Genomic DNA, 19,086 nt, shown 5'->3' with positions numbered 1-19,086 from the left:
GGGGTCCATAGTCAGAATGCTTACCTTTTAATTGTTCTAGTAAAGACTTAAGACAATTCTCTACTCGCTCCTGGATTTCCACTGTATCCTCTAAAATCAAAAAAAAAAAAAAAAAAAAAGGAAAGAAAAGAAAAAGAAAAAGAAAAAACAGCACCAAGATCAACACCCGCAAGCAATTCATGGGCAAGGACATTTTCTTTACTCTTAAGACTCACAGGCATCAAACTCCATCATTGAGGGACAAAGAAAAAGATAAAAGAAAGGAAAAGAAAGGCATTAATTACCTTTCTCTCAAAAGTAATACCTACAATTTTCTAGGAAGACTTAAAATCTAAGTGCTTCAAATAATCTCAAAGACAGAATCTACAAACCTTAAGATCTGGAGGGGAAAGAGGGTCTATGGAATATGCATGATTCTCACTGGGTTAGGAGAAAACTCTTCTCCACAAAGTTTAGTAAAGAATTCAATCCGAAATCCAACAATACTTCAACAAATTAAGGATTTCTTCAATTTTTGGACCTAACAAGTGATTTTAAATAGGGAAAAGACTTAAATTTGTAAAATATTACTTTGTAACCTATGAATGTACATACATAGGTTCTTTGATGTTAAATTAGACACTTCCAGAACAGCTTCCACCTCCTCCCAATCATCCAAATATGTGAGGACTTAAATATTTTGTTACATTTACTAAGTTTTCAAAGACAAAGACCTAAGTAAATATATTCATGCAAATGTATACTTACCTAAACCACTGGTATCCAGCTCATAAATATCACTAACAAGATAAAAAGAACTGGTCTGACACTGAGAACAGCCAGAACTAAAGAATCCAGCCATTCTAGTAGGAACAGGACCAAGGAAAGGATACTGAAAAAAAAAAGGGGGGGGGGGGTAATGTCCTTTAAATCCATCTAAATTTATACAAAGTGAGAAAACAGAGGACTATAACTACTGGATAAAGTCTATCTCAGTGACTAGGTTGCAAACCACTGATCAAATTAACAACTAAATCATTATGGTGAAAACAAATTCTGTATTAATTTGTTCACAGCTATTAAAAATACACCATTACAAATAAAGCTATTTTGCTTTTCCTCACTATCTAGTTTGGATAGTGAGGAAGCCTCTTTAATTCCCAAGCCTATAAAATCAAGTTTTTTCCTATAGGTACCACAAACTGGGACAAAATACTGCTCTTTACTATTCATCCACACCAAATTCCTATTTTTAAAAAGACAGTCCTGGATTATTGCACCTTTGATGACAAATACATATTGATTATACCTGAACTTCCTTCTCAATAAATCGCTTTCCCATATCCATGGCCACTTCCAACTGTTGAAGAAGTAAACGAAGAATATCAATCCGGGAGGACACGCCATTCTCAGTGGTCTTTTCTGAGTTCCTTGGCTCTACAGGGTGGTTCAGACTTGGAAGTCCACTGATCAGCCTCAATGTTAAGGAACGGATTCTTAACCACATGGTCTCCTCCTCCAAAGAAAGTTTCTTATGTTCTTCAGAAACATCCCTTAAAAAGAAATATCCCCAAACCATTCACTTTATTCAGTGTGTTGCCTTTACATCTTTCAAGGTTTACTTTCATCAGTCAAGGTCCCATTGAATGGTTCCAGTGCTCATCTCCTAGCTGAAGGATAAACCCAATCACCCAAGTTCCCATTTCAGGATCAATAAAATGGGGAATGACAACCTATCTAACAAGTCATTTTTCTGCCTCAGTGAGACATCTGATAACAACAAAATATGCACCATGTATTTTCAAAGAAATACAGGATATAAAAAATTCGAATGACAAAAAACTGAAAAACAAAAATGTGCCCTAGTAATCAAACACCTGCAATAGTAACAAGTTTGGTATTAATCCTTTCAGACTCTTACAAATGTAAAATACAGACTCTTACAATACAAATGTACAACATAAAAAATTTATATAATTTGACATATTTTAAACAAATAAAATGGGTTCACAATACACTATTTGCAAATGACATCTTTTTTGACAGTGTGTAGAAAAGAGTTAACATAGTAAGACTGAGGTTATTATTCTTCAAGGGACAGCTTTCAAGGTTGAGCTTTAGCTGATGTCTATGAACTTGGGACTCGAAACAGTCCCTAAATGATGAAGAGTAGCTCACTGTACCTAGACTGTTTGTACAAACCATATGGTCTATGGTGAGCACCTGCTTTCTTTCTGGGAGTTTGGAACATTGGCACATGATGGACAAGGGATGCCTACATAACCAGCTGGTAAAAACCTTGGGCACCAAATCTCGAATGGCTTCTCCAGGTAGAAACGCTACACATGCATCACTGCATTTTTTGCCGCTAAACAAAGGAGCACAGGAGGTAAAGAGTACAGGAAGTCTGTGCATGGAGTTTTCCATGTTGTCTTTTTTTTTTCCCCTTGCTGATCCTGTCATTTGTCCTTCTGTTTTGTTTTCTAGATTTTTATTTATTTATTCATGAGAGGCAGAGACACAGGCAGAGGGAGAAGTAGACTCCTTGCAGGGAACCCGATGTGGGACTCGATCCTGGGTCTCCAGGATCACGCCCGGGGCTGAAGGCGGCACAAAACCGCTGAGCCACCCAGGCTGCCCTGTCCTTTTGTTATAATAAACTTTAGCTGTGAAGACAACTATAGGCTAAGTCTTAAATCCTAGCAAATCACTGAATATAGTCTTGGCAATCCCCAAATCACATTGCAGCTGACCTTTGAACACACTGATGTGAACTGCATGGGTCCACTTATGCACAGATTTTTTTTTAAAATAAACAGTATAGGGATCCCTGGGTGGCGCAGCGGTTTGGCGCCTGCCTTTGGCCCAGGGCGCGATCCTGGAGACCCGGGATCGAATCCCACGTCGGGCTCCCGGTGCATGGAGCCTGCTTCTCCCTCTGCCTGTGTCTCTGCCTCTCTCTCTCTCTGTGACTATCATAAATAAATAAAAATTTTAAAAAAATTAAAAAAAAAATAAACAGTACTATAAATGTACTTTCTCTTCCTTATAATTTTTTTTAGAGATTTTATTTATTTATTCATGAGAGACACACAGAGAGAGGCAGAGACACAGGGAGAGGGAGAAGCAGGATCCATGCAGGGAGCCCGATGTGGGACTTGATCCCGGAACTTCAGGATCACACCCTGAGCCAAAGGCAGATGCTCAACAGCTGAGCCACCCAGAAATCTCTCTTCCTTATAATTTTCTTAATAATATTTTCTTTCTCTAGCTTACTTTAAAGTAAGTGTACATTTATCCTGTATAGGATATAATATACTGGTATATAAAATATGTGCTGACCAACTGATTATGTTGTAGGCAACACTTCCAGTCAACAGAATGATTTAACTCCCCCAGTTAAGTCTCTGGGGAGTTAAAAGTTACACATGGAGTTTTAACTGTGCGAGGGGGTTAGCAACCCAATCCTACATGTTCAAGGGTCAACTGTATATGCAGAATTACCTCATATACACAGGTCTGCGTGCCTATGCACTTCCTTTGATTGTACTTTCCTAAAAGTGAATCTACTGAATTAACTGGGATAAGGAATTTTCAATCTTAATAGAGATTACTAAAATTCCCCCACAGGAAGATTATATAAAGTTATATCTCCATGTCAATGCACAACAACCTTTTCCCCCACAATCTCACTGACCACAAGTATTAATCTTTTTTATCTTTGTATAATGGTTTAAAAAAATATATAACTATAAGGTACATTTCTTTGAATTTCTTAAGTCCAACTTGGTTTTTCGTTATCTTCTTATTATTGAATTAAGAGTTCTCCCTATACCTATACGTGAAAGATATTAATATATATGAAGAAAATTACCAATTCACCTTTAGAACTTGTTAACAAATTTACTTCTATATAAAAGGCTAATATTGGGATCCCTGGGTGGCGCAGCGGTTTGGCGCCTGCCTTTGGCCCAGGGCGCGATCCTGGAGACCTGGGATCGAATCCCACGTCGGGCTCCCGGTGCATGGAGCCTGCTTCTCCCTCTGCCTGTGTCTCTGCCTCTCTCTCTCTCTCTGTGACTATCATAAATAAATAAAAATTAAAAAAAAAAAAATAAAAGGCTAATATTTACAGAGACCAAATCCTCTGTTTACAGGTTTGACGTAATGCTAAGAAAGGTTTGCCCTAACCATTTTAAAATATTTTTTAGGGGTGTCTGGATGGCACAGTCAGTTAAGCGTCGGACTCTTGATTTCAGCTCAGGTTGTGATCTCAAGGTTGTAAAATCAAGCCCCAAACCGGGCTTTGTGCTGAGTGTGGAGCCTACTTAGGTTTCACGTTCTTCCTCTCCTATTACCCCCTCCAACCGTCCCCTTAACCATGTTCTCTCTTGCTAAATAAATAAATTTTTAATTTTCTTGTAGAATTTCCAAGGAGTTTTAGCATGTAACCTTTAATCCAACTAGAATCTCTTTTCATGTATGCTATGAGGGGAAATCTAATTTTTAGATTAGCCAGCAATCCAACATATGAGTGAGATTCATTTTCTTCCTTTGGCTTACCTATACCTTCTTATCCCTACAACAACCATGTTACTGTATTTGTGCAAAAAAGAGATTTCTTGGTGGGGTAACTCTTAGATGCATCCTAATTCTTCAAAAATAAATGTTTAGGGTTTAATTCCAGTAACCTGTCTTTTGGATCCCAGCTGAAGAAAACATTTAAGTCTCTGTTGTCTCGCAAGGCTTCCCATGGAATGTCATCTTCTTCTGGCCGAAGATTCATTGACTTTATACTTTCTGCTAAACTGGTTGATCTATGATATAGAAAATTTGTTTACGTGTTATTTCAATAGTAAAACAGCCATGAAAACATATTAGCGACAACTTTAACTAGAAAGAAAAGAGGAAGAAGGATTAACTATTATGAAGTAAAGGTGCACAAAAGATGACACAGAACCAAGCCTGTATCATATTAGCCTGCTACAGAGCAAGAGAACGTGCCTGAAAGCCCAACTAAAATAAAGTGGATCAACATTAATTCCTGAAATCCCATGTTTATAGGGGAAGGGAAACCCTTTAAACCCCACAGACCTTGGGGTGATAACCACGGTCTGAGTGGCGGCTTGTGTACAGAACTCATGGTGCTTGCAGCACCCAATCATTCCCCACAATATGCCCTGGGTTATTTCCCCTTTCTTCTCTGTTTCCACCAACTTCTCCCCCCAGCCATTTTTCCTTAGCTTCGGCCTGCTAATATCACCCATGAGCCCATTAATGGCTCTCAGGATCTGATCTAATCCCTTAGTTCTTTATAGGTCTTGTGCAATACTTACATATTTGCTTCAAGTAGAAGGTCTAACAACATCCGTTCAGTACGGACTTGCGCAAAATGAAGAGAATTATTCAGCCTGTTCCTAAAAGCGATAAATTCTGGGATCTTCTCAAATGCACCATATTTGTAAGCTTGAATAATATATTCTGAGGTCTGGGAAGGAAAGACATCACCTCCGTATAAATATTTCACAGATCAGGCAATGAAGGCAAACTTTACCAGGCAAAACAAAATACTCAAAACTAAAATTAAGATGTGAATTCTAATCTTTAAAGGTCATCAAGTAGTATTATCAGCCTTTAAAAACATTATTTTTCTTCTTTGTTATACCAGAATTATGTGTTCTTTACCAATACTACTATTAGGACTAGGACTACTACTACTATTACTATTACTACCACCCAGCTGCTCCTATCACCACAGAGACTTTCTCTTAGCAGTTATGTCTTTCAATTCAGTAGGACTGGAGGTTTTGTTATACCACATCAGTCAAAATTTTGGTTAGTGCCATTGTGGAAGGGATATTACTCCATGTTTTTCTGCATCTAAAATAAACTGTTTTATACAAACGTTCCAAAAACACCAGAATAATATAACCACCCCACCACCAACCCAAATAAAAGTCACCCTCCTTCAGAGAAAAGATAGGCTGCTCCTTGGTTTTGTTTATTTCTGAGTACTATGTATCACAAACATAGGGCATATATGCATTACATTGGGATAGAAGGCAACAAACAAAAGACCCTTAAGAATTCATCAGAATCCATCCTGAGGACAGAAAGACTGCAAGAACCAGGTTTCTTGTCCATCCAAACTACGTAAGACCTATGCCAGAAAATTCCATGAACAAGTGAAGGGAACACTCATCACATGCGCTTTAATTTTAGATTAATACATATGTACAGATGAAATGTTGTGAACAGAGGCAAGAAAAAGAATTCTCAACAGAAATTCTGGCACAATAGAAGAAAATCTCGGGGAAGAACATTTCATGGGTGTGGGCCTATGCCATCAGGATCAGAAGTCAGGAGGGTATCCTTTTGGGCCAAGGAAAATGTTAAGCTCAAAGTGGATGTTTGCCCCAAAGATCCTTTCTAGGAAAGCCAGTCTTTTTACATAGCCTCAGTCAGCACTGCCCCCATCTCCATTATGACTGAATAATTTGCCCAGTAGGAAAATAGGCCAATAGTCAACAACATACCCTCTGATACACAGCCTCGCAGGGTTCATTTCAGGCCGCGGGATTGCGCCACGGGCGCTAATTCAACTGCATTCGATGCGGCTTTTAAACCCCATGGGACACCTCGGCGAGCTGTTTGCCTGCAGTATCTGGAGAAATTAAAGACGGACGGACACAAGAAAATTAAAAAGATTACTTGTGATCCTGCAGGTTTAAAGAAGGACTATCCCAAAAAGCTCAAGTGCACCTTCTAGTCTGATTAAAGGACAGTGATATGCCCCATCAAGAAGAGGCCAGGATACTCTAAACACACCTGCCTATTCAATGGCCTCTTGACTTAGAAAAAGCTTAATATCAGCCCTTGCAACAGAAACTTACAGCTTGAAAAAAAATCAGCTGCTTAGGAACATAATGTTCCAGCAATTAATCAGGATTGAAATAGTACTTCTGGGGATTCCAGTCAAATTTATTAATGACAGTTCCAAAATAATGCTGATTAAAGGAAAGAATCCAGCTTTACAAAGTACAGAGGCAGTTTTAATTTCTAAGTGGTCCATGGAACACCACTTTTGAAAAAAAGGCAATGGCTTAAAAAAAAGAAAAGAAAAACAAGGGGCAATAGAAAGAGAATGTAGTCCTTTAACAAACTGAGACAGTAACTGTAGCTCTCTGGCTTCTGTTTTTAAGATAGTCCTCCTTTAATGCTGCAGCAAAGTACCACTGCAGAGCTAGAAAAAGGGCCTGGGCATCTTGTATTAAGACCGAGCACAAGAGAGGTCTACGGTTTGAAGAGAAAACCCCTATTGGAACTGCAGGCAAAACTGGAAGCTATAGGCACTTTAAAAACTTTTGAACATCATCAGAGAATGTTGTCCGTACCTATTTCTACTCATATATGCACCAATGAGGCTATTTATATCCCATATGGATTCCTGAAATGAACCCTGGTCACTGTAAAAATTAGCAAAATAGATAGACATCAAACCCTGAGTGATAGTCTTCACAAATACCTAAAACAGACTTTTAAATGGAAAACTTTTTAAAGTACAAACACAAAGGTAACTTTTGGAGATAAGAAAATCTGGCTCAGTCTCATACTGCAAAAATCTATTTCAGAGTAAGATGACAGCAACAAATGATGATCTTTCCAGAAAGCAAATCCCTGTGTAGATCTTAGATCTTCCAAATATAACTTTCAATCCCATAGCACAAAGCCTTACAAAGCAGAACACTGGATTTTCCAGTTAAGGAGTAAAAGTGTTCTTTCAAAGAGCAGGTTGGGAATTGAAATTCATCAGTCACTCAAGAAAAAACCATCTGGGGAATCTCAAAAACTCCAAGAATAAGAGATATAGAACACAGAGCTTTAGCTTTCCAGAGAATTATCTAATACTATTAGATGGTTTAAGACACACAAGGCAACACTAAAATCGTGTTCTTATTCTCAAATTCCTATAGGAAACAGTCCACACCACAGTCTCCAGTTCTCTATTCTGGGACTCAGGCTAGGCATTAAAGGTTAAGGTGCATTTTCCTTATTGTGTTGGTTTTGCTTTTGCCTCTACGACCCCTCAAAGATTATCTACTTTAGTAGGATTAAGTAAGCTCTTTCTTCTTAGTAGTAATAAAAATAAATTTCAAGCAGACAGTCCTATTCTCAGATCAATAAAATGCTCAGGTTCAGCATCACATACATTCAGATCAATTAGTCACTCCTGCCACACACCATCCGCAAAACCTCAAAGATTAAAAAGCCACTGAGAACAACATACTCTCAAATCTTTCCTGAGGATCTCCTTTCTCTATAACAATAACTTGAGTTGTTTTGTTTTGGGGTGGGTGTGTTTCATTTTTAAAACAACTCCACAAAATTTGTGGAAAAAAAAAATAAAAGCTTAATTTTCAACAGTATATGAAATGTGCCTTACTGACCAAATCATGAACAATATGGTGCTTCTAGAATGCTGGATGATTAAAAACTGGAATAAGGCCAGGCACCAGGCTTGGATTAATCCCTTATTTGCCCCCAATTTCCACCTAAGAGCCATTTGAGAAACAAAACTTTGAAAAGGAGTTATCATTAAATCAAATGTTTCTTTAACCTCTTTCTTAGAGATACAGAAATGACAGCCAGAATAAGGAGATTTGAGAAACACTTTTGATTTTTTTTTCTTGACTTAGTAAAACTTCAGAACTAAGAAGGGCAAGCACAGATACGTGAACACATAGTGAAAACACACAGATTTATAACTCAACTGCCTACTTGTGCTAGGCTCTTTTAGAAACCCAAGGTCCTAAGGATCTCTTAAGTCAGGCCAGCAACTTCAAATGCTGATGCCAACTTCCCTCCTTCACTGATCAGGAGCTATGGCACAAAATGAGGTCTGAACAGAGATCCCAATCACTGTGGAGGAAGGATGCCACAAGGGGAGGAGAATAGGGCTTAATAACTAACTTATGCACAGCTCACCATCCCTTGCTATACTAACCCTCTAGACCTTGCCCTAAGGCTTGTGGGGACAGAGTTACTGCAAGCTGAGAACAATAAACCTATATTCCACTGTTCAGAAATGCTTCTGTTCTGCCTTCTATTTAATACAAGACCAAAGAATTCAATAAGAGAGAGATTAGCCACCACTGTTACAGTTACAAAAGAACCACCCCCAAAACCAGCTTCCCTGCCAAGGTCCTTAGTTGCTGTTAGACCATGAAAACAAAAAGCTATGGGCAGATATCTGGTATGGCCGAATTCAGGCAATGAGTTTTAGAAGCACATGAGAACAAAGTAGGCAATGACCATCCTAGAGACTTGCCTTCTTTTCACCTCTGTTCTGGGTGGTTTTGCACAGCTGGCTGACTGACTAGAGACTACATAAAATTTCTGCTTAACTGACAAGTGGAGATGATCAAGTCTGCTTGCAGTGAAAAATATGGTGCAAATCCCATCCTTTCATTATGGCACATAGCTCTACCTTATTTATTGCTACTTTAAAAAACATACTATTGACCCAAGTTTCTTGATATATCCTTCAATTGGTCAATTTTATGATTCTAAGAAAATACGAGTGTACTGATTGTTAGTGAAGAGCACAGCAGTTATAAACTCCATAATTAAATAAAGGTAACAGAGAGCAGCTGCTTTTGCAGAATCTTCTATGGCATCCCAGGCTCTAAACACATATGATGGGGATCCCTGGGTGGCACAGTGGTTTGGCGCCTGCCTTTGGCCCAGGGCGCAATCCTGGAACCCAGGATCAAATCGCACGTCGGGCTCCCAGTGCATGGAGCCTGCTTCTCCCTTGCCTATGTCTCTGCCTCTCTCTCTCTGTGTGACTATCATAAATAAATAAAAATTTTTAAAAAATAAACACATATGATGTGTTATTAAGGGTCTACCTCTTAGACCCTTAGAAAAAGTCTCTTAGAAATTAAAAGATGGATCTAAGAGGAATACCACTTCCTATTCTGTTAATACTGTTTTAACTGTAGCTTTGCATGGATTCTATTAAACACATCCATCCTAGCAACCACAAATAACTCTTTACCTAACAGACATGGCCAGTAAGCTATGGCCTACAGGCACTTCTAAGTATGCATAGTATACCTCAACATGTGCACTTGGCACACGAGGGAATATGTTCTCTGAAATGTGTGCATTAAGCAGGTAAGAACATTATTTTTAAAAAATATTTTTCACTTACATCTTTCTGGTTGGAGTGGAAAAACCTGAGTGCGAAGTTACAGGATTGGGATGCAGCAGCATACTGACCTAAGGATTCGGCGTATCGAGTCAAAAGATAGCTAGGTCAGAAGGAAAGAAAAAAAATGTTATACTTACCCACCTCCAGTATCAAATACTACACTTCAAATTATTATAACCGAGAAACAAGCACACAGGAAAGTTAAAACATCTTGCCACATAAGTGATCTCATTCACAAAATCAAATTTTTTTAAAGAGTGAAGTTAATTCTGTTTTGTGGGAGACCTAAAACTCTATGTCATGCTTTCTTATACTCAGATGATTAATGGAACAGAAAGAAATAAAGACAATACCCTTGATTTATAATAAAGAATAGTCAAAAAACAAATTCAAAGGACCTCTAAGGTCAAACAAAGTACCTGTGTCAATCTCAACTGCAAATAAAAACTTCAAGACAATGTGTGCTAAGAAAGTTTTCAAAGTATAAAGCTGTTTGCTATCCCTGGGGATAACTTTCTTACCTTTCCTAAATTGTGCAAATGTAAAAATTACCATTTAATAAAGAAGATATAAAAATCTTTCAGCTTTGCAATGGGTCATCATGGAGGATTACTTAGTCTAAAAAGCTTAATAAGGCGATCCCTGGGTGGCTTAGCGGTTTCGAGCCTTCGGCCTAGGGCTTGGTCCTGGAGTCCCGGGATCGAATCCCACATCAGGCTCCCTGCATGGAGCCTGCTTCTCCCTCTGCCTGTGTCTCTGTCTCTCATGAATAAATAAATAAAATCTCTAAAAAAATAAAAATAAATAAAAAGCTTAAGAACAGAAACAGTACTACTGCTAAAACTGCAAAGTCTGAGCTCCATGTATAAGGATCCCCTGGGATAGCTGGCTGCTCAGTATTCAGAGTATATACTACCAACCCAATGGTATCATGCTGGATATGCTTAGCATCAAGGCTGGAGTACAGATCCACCACTGGTTCAAATGCCCCCAGTACACAGTAGATTCGAACAAGCAGCAATTTGAATTGAGCATTGGAAGGGCTGTGGGTTAATCCCTCTTCCAGCAAAGTCAAGGCCTGCCATACAGCAGTCTCGTCACCTAGAAACAAAATGTAATAGCATTATCCATAGTACTTGGCAGTAAATGGAGGTTTCTCACAAACAAAAGACAAAAACTTACTCCCCTAACTATCTGAAGAACGAGTCTAGGTGTCAAAGAACAGATTTTAGATACACACCTATAAACAAACTAGGGAATTTCCCAGAACAGTTTCTCAATAGTTACCTCAGTTCTTAAACATCCATCTGCAAGAGTGATGCAAACTTTAAGCTGTAAGGTCTTATGAAGTTATGGAATCTCAGAGAACCTAGATTCTGAGAAGAGATGGACTTTGAAGGAGAATTTGAGTCCACCAACCTTCCCAGCACAGGATTTTCTCTACCAAACCCCAGCTAGATACACTCTCTAGACAACATTTTTCTTCCATATGTAACTCTACTATTTAGATGTCAAATGGTATTTGAAAAAAGGTGTTCATTAATAATCAGATAAATTAATCTGACACACTTTTTTTGGTTTACCAAAATTCAAAAGGTTACATGCATCAATAACCTTAAAGATTAAGTAACTTCTCTTTTATGAACCTAAGAAAATATGAAATGGAGATAATGATTTACATATAAAAATATTCACTGTACTAATAATGGGAAAATAATTAAGTAAATTATAGTAAAACCCACATTAGGCAGCCATTTGACATTACTGAGTTTTAGTGATAAGGGGAAATACTTATTCAGTAATAGTTCAGTAAAACACAGAGAATTTAGTGTGAAAAGGTAATCTGCAGCATATACGACATGTACAGATAAAGAGAGAAGGAAATATGCCAAAATGTTAGAATGCCTATAGAAGCTGGAAAAGATTAAAATAACTGCCAAAGCTTTTATAAGCTATTTTTACAGTCAGAAAAAACTTTAACACTTATTTTGTGTTCCGCTCTTTCTTTGAAGTGTTTTCCAATGTTGCTAGTCTTCACAATCTAATTTTATTGAATTCAACACTTACTGACTTAAACTCTGGAGCAACACTAGATATAAGACCAGAGGATAAGAGTCACAGGTGGTTCCTAGCCACAAGAAGCTCAGAAGTGAATGGAGGAAACATCTGGAAATTACATAGAATAAATAATTTTAAGAAGTCCTAGTTCCGGGCAGCCCTAATGGCTCAGCGGTTTAGTGCCGCCTTCAGCTCAGGACATGATCCTGGAATCCCAGGATCGAGTTCCGCATTGGGCTCCCTGCATGGAGCCTGCTTCTCCCTCTGCCTATGTCTCTGTCTCTCTCTCTATCTCTCTCTGTGTCTCTCATGAATAAAAAAATAAAATCTTAAAAAAAAAAAAAAAAAAGAAGAAGTCCCTTGGAGTGCCTGCGTGGCTCAGTCAGTTAGGTAACCCACTCAGTTTCAGCTCAAGTGGTACTCTCAGGGTCACAAGATCAAGCTCCCCAACACGTTCTACACTCAGTGAGGCATCTGCTTGAGGGTTCTCTCCCCCTAACTCATGTGCACATTTGCTCTCTCTCTCTAAAGTAAATAAATAAATCTTAAACAAAAGAAGAAGAAGAATAGAGTGCCTGGGTGGCTCAGTAGGTTCAGCATCTGCCTTTAGCTCAGGTCATGATCTCAGAGTCCTGGGATTGAGCCCTGCATCAGGCTCCCAGCTCAGTGGGGAGTCTGCATCTCCCTCTGCCCCTCTCCCCACTCATGTTCGCTATCTCTCTCTCACAAATAAATAAAAATCTTAAAAAAAAAGAAGTCCTGCTATTCAAAGATAACTAGTTTTTTTTTAAAAGATCTCCACGAAGGAGATCTTTTTTAAAAAGATGCCTGGGTGGCTCAGTTGTTGAGCATCTGCCTTTGGTTCAGGGTGTGATCCTGGGATCCTGGGATTGAGTCCTGCATCAGGCTCCCCACAAGAAACCTGCTTCTCCCTCTCTGCTTGTGGCTCTATCTCTCTGTGTCACTCATGAGTAAATGAATAAAAATAAATAAAATTAAAGAGATCTCCTTAAAATGGAAACAAAATTTCAAAGAAAAAAAAAGGTATAATTCACACTTCTCAACCATTAAACCAACTCTTATAGACATTTATTATTTTATTTTGCAAAATTTAAGCTGTAACTATACAACTCTGCAAATTCTTCACCAAATCAAAAAAGCATCGAGCAAAAAAAAAAGGGGGGGGGGGCATGAAGGATCAATTAGGCTTTTGGGAAAAAATTTTCTAACTAAATGTTGTAATATAACAAAATGAGGTAAGTTCTGGGAATATATTAATATATAGTATGGACTACAGTTTATGATACTATACCACTACTCAAAAGCTGCTAAGAAAATAGATCTTAACGTTTTTCATCACAAGGGAAAAATCTAGCTATGGGGTGATAGGTATTAACTAAACATATGATGACAGTCATTTCAGGATATACATACATCAAATCATTATGTTATACATCTTAAGCTAATACAATGTAATATGCTGATCACATTTCAATAAAACTAGAGGTAAAAATGACATCCTTAACTCTTCATCTTACTTTTGCAGAATCATAAACAAATGGCTTTATGCAAAATGTCTGAAAGCATCATCAACTTCTTAAAATGCTCTTCTTAATCTTTCACATTAAAATCAGGCTTTTCCAACATCCTTAACATATTTCTATAGATTTCTAATATCTGTTAGATCCACCTTGGACAATGATTATGCCTCTGATTGAAGCACTTCAACTTCAATTTCATTGGCTGGAAGAAATCTTGCATCTTTATAATACTGGCAATTTTCCAATGTATTTACATTGTATGATTATGGAAAATTAGCTTCTTTCTCTCTGCCCTATCTTTCCTTCATCTATAAAAAAAACTGCAATAATCCTAACTCTATTATTATGAGGTTTAAATTAGCTAATTCACGTAAAGCACTTTCAAAGTACCTGATGATCAACAAATGTTAGCTAATACTATATGGGCAGACACATTGTTCAAAAAAAAAAAAAACAAGAGATCAGCAAAGCCATATAGTCACTTATGAGCAAGAATGGATGCTAGGATAAATGGGGAAAAATATCTGAGTAGGGACCAAATTACTAAAAGGTCAGTTCATTAATGATGGTTTTTTTATAGCCCTGTGCAAACTCACAATTCTGGGCCTCAGATGACAAAGACTCTGATAATAGGGTTTCACCTCCATCTCCAAGACAATATAGTGTAACAAGTACTAGCATAGGGGTACTCACAAAGAGGCATAAAATCTGCAATGGGGGGAGGGGATGAAATCAAGACAGGCTTGTCAGAGGCTGTCAACATTTGAGTAAAAGTTAGATGAAGGAAGGAAGAAAGTTATTTCAAAGAGAGGCACCACCATGTTCACTAATACTAGCAAACAAACAAAAAACCCCAGTAGATTTAGGATTTAAGTACCTAAGAATCTGGAGATAAAGGCAGAGGCTAGATTATAAAAAGCATTGTAAACACTATCCTAAAAAGGTTAACTTTTATCCTCAGAAAAACAGGGCACCTCTAAAGAATTTTAAGCATGAGGGTGATGGTATCAAAATCAAGTGCTCCATGAAATGATCCCAAGGGCAGGGATTGTGTCCATCATGCACAGTACGGTCTCCCCAGCCTTTTGTGTCTTGTGCAATTTACTCTTGTGAATACTATGCAGTAAGTGTCTAGGGATCCCTGGGTGGCGCAGCGGTTTGGCGCCTGCCTTTGGCCCAGGGCGCGATCCTGGAGACCTGGGATCGAATCCCACATCGGGCTCCCGGTGCATGGAGCCTGCTTCTCCCTCTGCCTGTGTCTCTGCCTCTCTCTCTATCTCTCTGTGACTATCATAAATAAATAAAAATTAAAAAAAAAATTTTAAAAAAAAGTAAGTGTCTAAATGCTAAATGCTAAAAGAAAATGCCAGGAGTGAGACCTAAAGAAAAGGTAATTACAATACCATTTGCTGAATCATCCTTTTCTTGCTTAATGATACATGATGCTTCCTTCAGCATGTATTGTGTTTTTGTCCTAAACAGGTCAATTAAAATTATATTCCAAAAAGAATGCATTCTCCTAAACATTTTTTCAAGTGAATAATAAAGGCTATTCCATTTCATGGGCCTATACATCTATCTCTGAGTCAGGTTCTCTGTATTTAATTATTGTAACTTTGTAATAGGTAGTTCAGTCATTATTCACTGTTTAAAAATGTTTAAAAACAGAACAGAAAATGAGAAATAACAAGTTTGACAAGGATGTGGAGAGGAAAAATTCCTCATGCCCTGGTGGTGGGAACGTAAATTGGTGCAGCCATTGTGAAAAACAGTATGGAGGTTCCTCAAAAAATTAAAAATAGAAATATCTTCCAATTGAACAATTCCACTACTAGGATTTATCAAAGAAAATGAAAATACTAACTCAGAAAGAATTACACACCTCTATATTTATTGCAGCATTATTTACAATAGCCAGGATATGGAAGCAAACCAAGTGTCCATCAATAGATGAATGGATAAAGATGTGGTATCTATACGTGTACACACACACACACCCCAAGGAATATTATTTGGCCATTAAAAAAAGAATATTTTGCCATTTGTAACAACATGGATGGACCTAGAGGGTATTATGCTAAGTGAAATAAGTTAGAGAAAGACAAATACCATATGATTTCGCTTATATGTGTAATCTAAAAAATAAAAAAACAAGCAAAAAAAGCAGACACAGATTAACAAATACAGAGAATGGGCAGTTGTCAGGAGACGAGAGGCAGGTGTAAAAAGAGGAGTGGAAGGTACAATGAATAAATCACAGGGATGAAAGGCATAGCATAGGAAATATAATCAACAGTACTATAACAGTGTTGTATGGTGCTAGATGATGGCTTCATTTATTGTGAACATAGCACCATGTACAGAATTGTCTAAATCACTATGTTGTACACTTAAAATTAATGTAACGTGTCTCAACTATACTTCAGTTTAACAAAATCTAAAAAATAAAAACAGATGTGCACTGATTTAAAATCATCCTGATTACCGAGACGGGGCTATCTGGAGATGGGTTCTTCTAAAAGCAACCTGGAAAAGGGCAAGGAGGAAAACCTAAAAGCATAAATAAAATTCTTGGATTATATAATTAATCTTAGGATTTATAATCAGTAAAAGCAAAATGTAAAGTTAAACTGAAATCACTCTTCCTTACCTGTTTCTCTCCATATATCAATAAGCACATGGACAGCAAGAAGACAGTAATAGTCTGAAAACTGCAATTCGGTTTTCAAACAGGACTTCCCTGTAGGGAAAAAATCCCATATTTGTTTTTTAACATTTATTCAACATCACAGCCCCAAAGGAATTTTTTAAAGCAGAAAAGTGACAGGAGGGAGAAGATAAAAAGAGGAAATGAAAAGTAGTAAGAGTCGTGTAAATACCAGAAGAAAAATATAAGCCGTGAATCAAAAGATTCAAAAGAAGGTAAGGCCACACTCAGCTGGAACAGAAGAGTTCCAGAGCAAAGGTGATATCCTTAATGGCACCAAAGGGAAAGCAGTAAGATTTGGAAGGAGGCTTCAGGTAAAGAGAAGAACAGAAGCCAAGGGCCATGTACTACTAAAGTAATAAATAGTAGGCTCATTACTTCATCTAATGATTTAGGATACATTAGAGATGTCATCTTGTCAGATAATTTACACTTTATCACATGTATCTACAATTTAAAGATCATCTACTTCTCAAACATTTACCTCATAATTTACAACATTCATTTTGTTTAATTTCAGTCTATATATTAAAAATACTAAGGCCAATCAGCAGAAAATGTCACAACAATTATAAACTCCATGTAATTCATATGAGCCTCAGATTGAGTTAGCTCAATATAGAAGAATATGGACAATTTTAATTATTTAAAATTCCAAACTTGGGGACCCCTGCGTGTGGCTCAGTGGTTTAGTGCCTGCCTTCAGCCCAGGGCGTGATCCTGGGGTCCCAGGATCGAGTCCCGCGTTGGGCTCCCTGCATGGAGCCTGCTTCTCCCTCTGCCTGTGTCTCAGCCTGCCTCTCTCCTTCTCCCTCTCATGAATAAATTTTAAAAATCTTAAAAAATAAATAAAATTCCAAACTTAAAAAAGGCTTTACATTCCAGTCTTCCCACCTGATAAAATATTCTCCTTGCCAAACTCATTATAACAAGGTACTCTGAGTGATTTAAAAAAAAAAAAAAAAAAAAAGGACTAAAACTTAGCAAATCCGGAAACTACTACACATTTTAAAAGGTTGCTCACCAAATTCTAGTCCATGCTGGTACCTTAACATCAATTCTCTGACCACATTCAGTTTCTGATTTTTATCCATAGTATGGTACAAGCCAAGTAACCTCGTCAGCTGCACCACACACAAATGCTGCTGTAGAGCTCTGATGTCAGCAGGCAGTGCCAACTTATCCTCTGTTGGTGTCGACAAAGGAACAACTCCAAGTAACTGATTAATAAACTGCAAAGTAAAAAAAAAAAGCACAGATCTCAAAACAGAACTTATCTTTGGCAGAACATAATTAACAAATGTTGAAACGGTCTACTAGAAAAAGACATTTTCTATCAAAATTACTAAAAAAATTTTCTAACAACAAATAATGCTGGTAAAAGGCCAATGAAAATGGCATGCTAATTCATTGCTGTCCACAAGTAATCTGTCAATACCAGGTACTACACTAACTAAAAAATTAAAAGAATTGTAAAAATGTTTCATAAATTATATCACATCAACATAATATATAATATGGCAATGATAAGTTTAATCAGGAAGACTATAAAAAGACCAATTACCAAAAACAAGTCTACAATTGTAACTGCTATATAAGTAAATTCTTAAAGAAAATATTACATAGAAAGGAATAGTTATGTCAGTGGTCTTAAATTGTTTTTTTTTTTTTTTAAGATTTATTCATTCATGAGAGACACACACACAGAGAGAGAAAGAGAGAGAGAGGCAGAGACACAGACAGAGGGAGAAGCAGGCTCCATGCAGGGAGCCCAATGCGGGACTCAATCCCAGGTCTCCAGGATCACCATCCAAGCCAAAGGCAGATGCTTTAACCACTGAGCCACACAGGCATCCCTAAATTGCTTTTTAATTAAAGCTTTATTTTGAAATGATTATAGATTCACATGCAGTTGTAAGAAACAATACAGGGGCAGCCCGGGTGGCTCAGCAGTTTGGTGCCGCCTTCAGCCCAGGGCGTGATCCTGGAGACCCGGGATGGGGTTCCACGTCGGGCTCTCTGCATAGAGCCTGCTTCTCCCTCTGCCTGTGTCTCTGCCTCTCTCTCTTTCTCTCTCCCTCTCTCTCTGTCTCATGAAAAAATAAAATCTTTGAGAAAAAAAAAAAAAAGAATACAGAAAGATCCCATGTCCCCTTCTCATCCAGTTTCTCCCAATGGTAACATCTTACATTAAAATGTTTTTAATTCTTTAAATTTATGAGAATTTTAAAAAATGTATCATTCCCATTATATATTAAATATAGGCTTGGGGCACCTGGGTGGCTCAGTCTTGGTTAAACATCTACCTTTGGGGGGTGGGCAGGGAGGAAGTCTACCTTCAGCTCAGGTCTTGATTTCAGTGTTCTGAGATTGAGCCCCATATCAGGCTCCTTGTTCAGCGAGGGATCGGGTCCCATGTCGGGCTCCCTGCATAGAGCCTGCTTCTCCCTCTGCCTTTGTCTCTCTGTGTGTGTGTGTGTGTGTGTGTGTGTGATAAATAAATAAATAAATAAAATCTTAAAAAAAAAAAGATGACAACAAAGAATCAAACCACAAGGATCAAAAACATGTGAAAAGATAACAAC

The 19,086-nt window shown here is 37.8% G+C and overlaps 1 protein-coding gene across 1 annotated transcript in view; it reads right to left on the bottom strand.

Moving 5' to 3' along the window:
• NAA25 (N-alpha-acetyltransferase 25, NatB auxiliary subunit) overlaps positions 1-19,086 on the bottom strand; it is a 78,252-nt gene that overhangs the window by 16,822 nt on the left and 42,344 nt on the right. Inside the window, exons 12-20 of the mRNA XM_041729126.1 lie at positions 17,526-17,733; positions 16,445-16,534; positions 11,116-11,296; positions 10,196-10,295; positions 5,316-5,467; positions 4,671-4,796; positions 1,289-1,532; positions 748-871; positions 25-90 (exon numbers count right to left, since the gene is read on the bottom strand). Of these exons, the coding sequence (XP_041585060.1) occupies positions 25-90; positions 748-871; positions 1,289-1,532; positions 4,671-4,796; positions 5,316-5,467; positions 10,196-10,295; positions 11,116-11,296; positions 16,445-16,534; positions 17,526-17,733 (1,291 nt within the window). The remainder of the gene's footprint in view (positions 1-24; positions 91-747; positions 872-1,288; positions 1,533-4,670; positions 4,797-5,315; positions 5,468-10,195; positions 10,296-11,115; positions 11,297-16,444; positions 16,535-17,525; positions 17,734-19,086) is intronic.

The sequence above is a fragment of the Vulpes lagopus genome, chromosome 14 (genome assembly GCF_018345385.1).
Source record: "Vulpes lagopus strain Blue_001 chromosome 14, ASM1834538v1, whole genome shotgun sequence".
Classification (NCBI taxonomy): Eukaryota; Metazoa; Chordata; class Mammalia; order Carnivora; family Canidae; genus Vulpes; species Vulpes lagopus.
The sequence above is the reverse complement of the archived record's forward strand: the minus strand, read 5'-3'. Positions and strand labels throughout refer to the sequence as shown.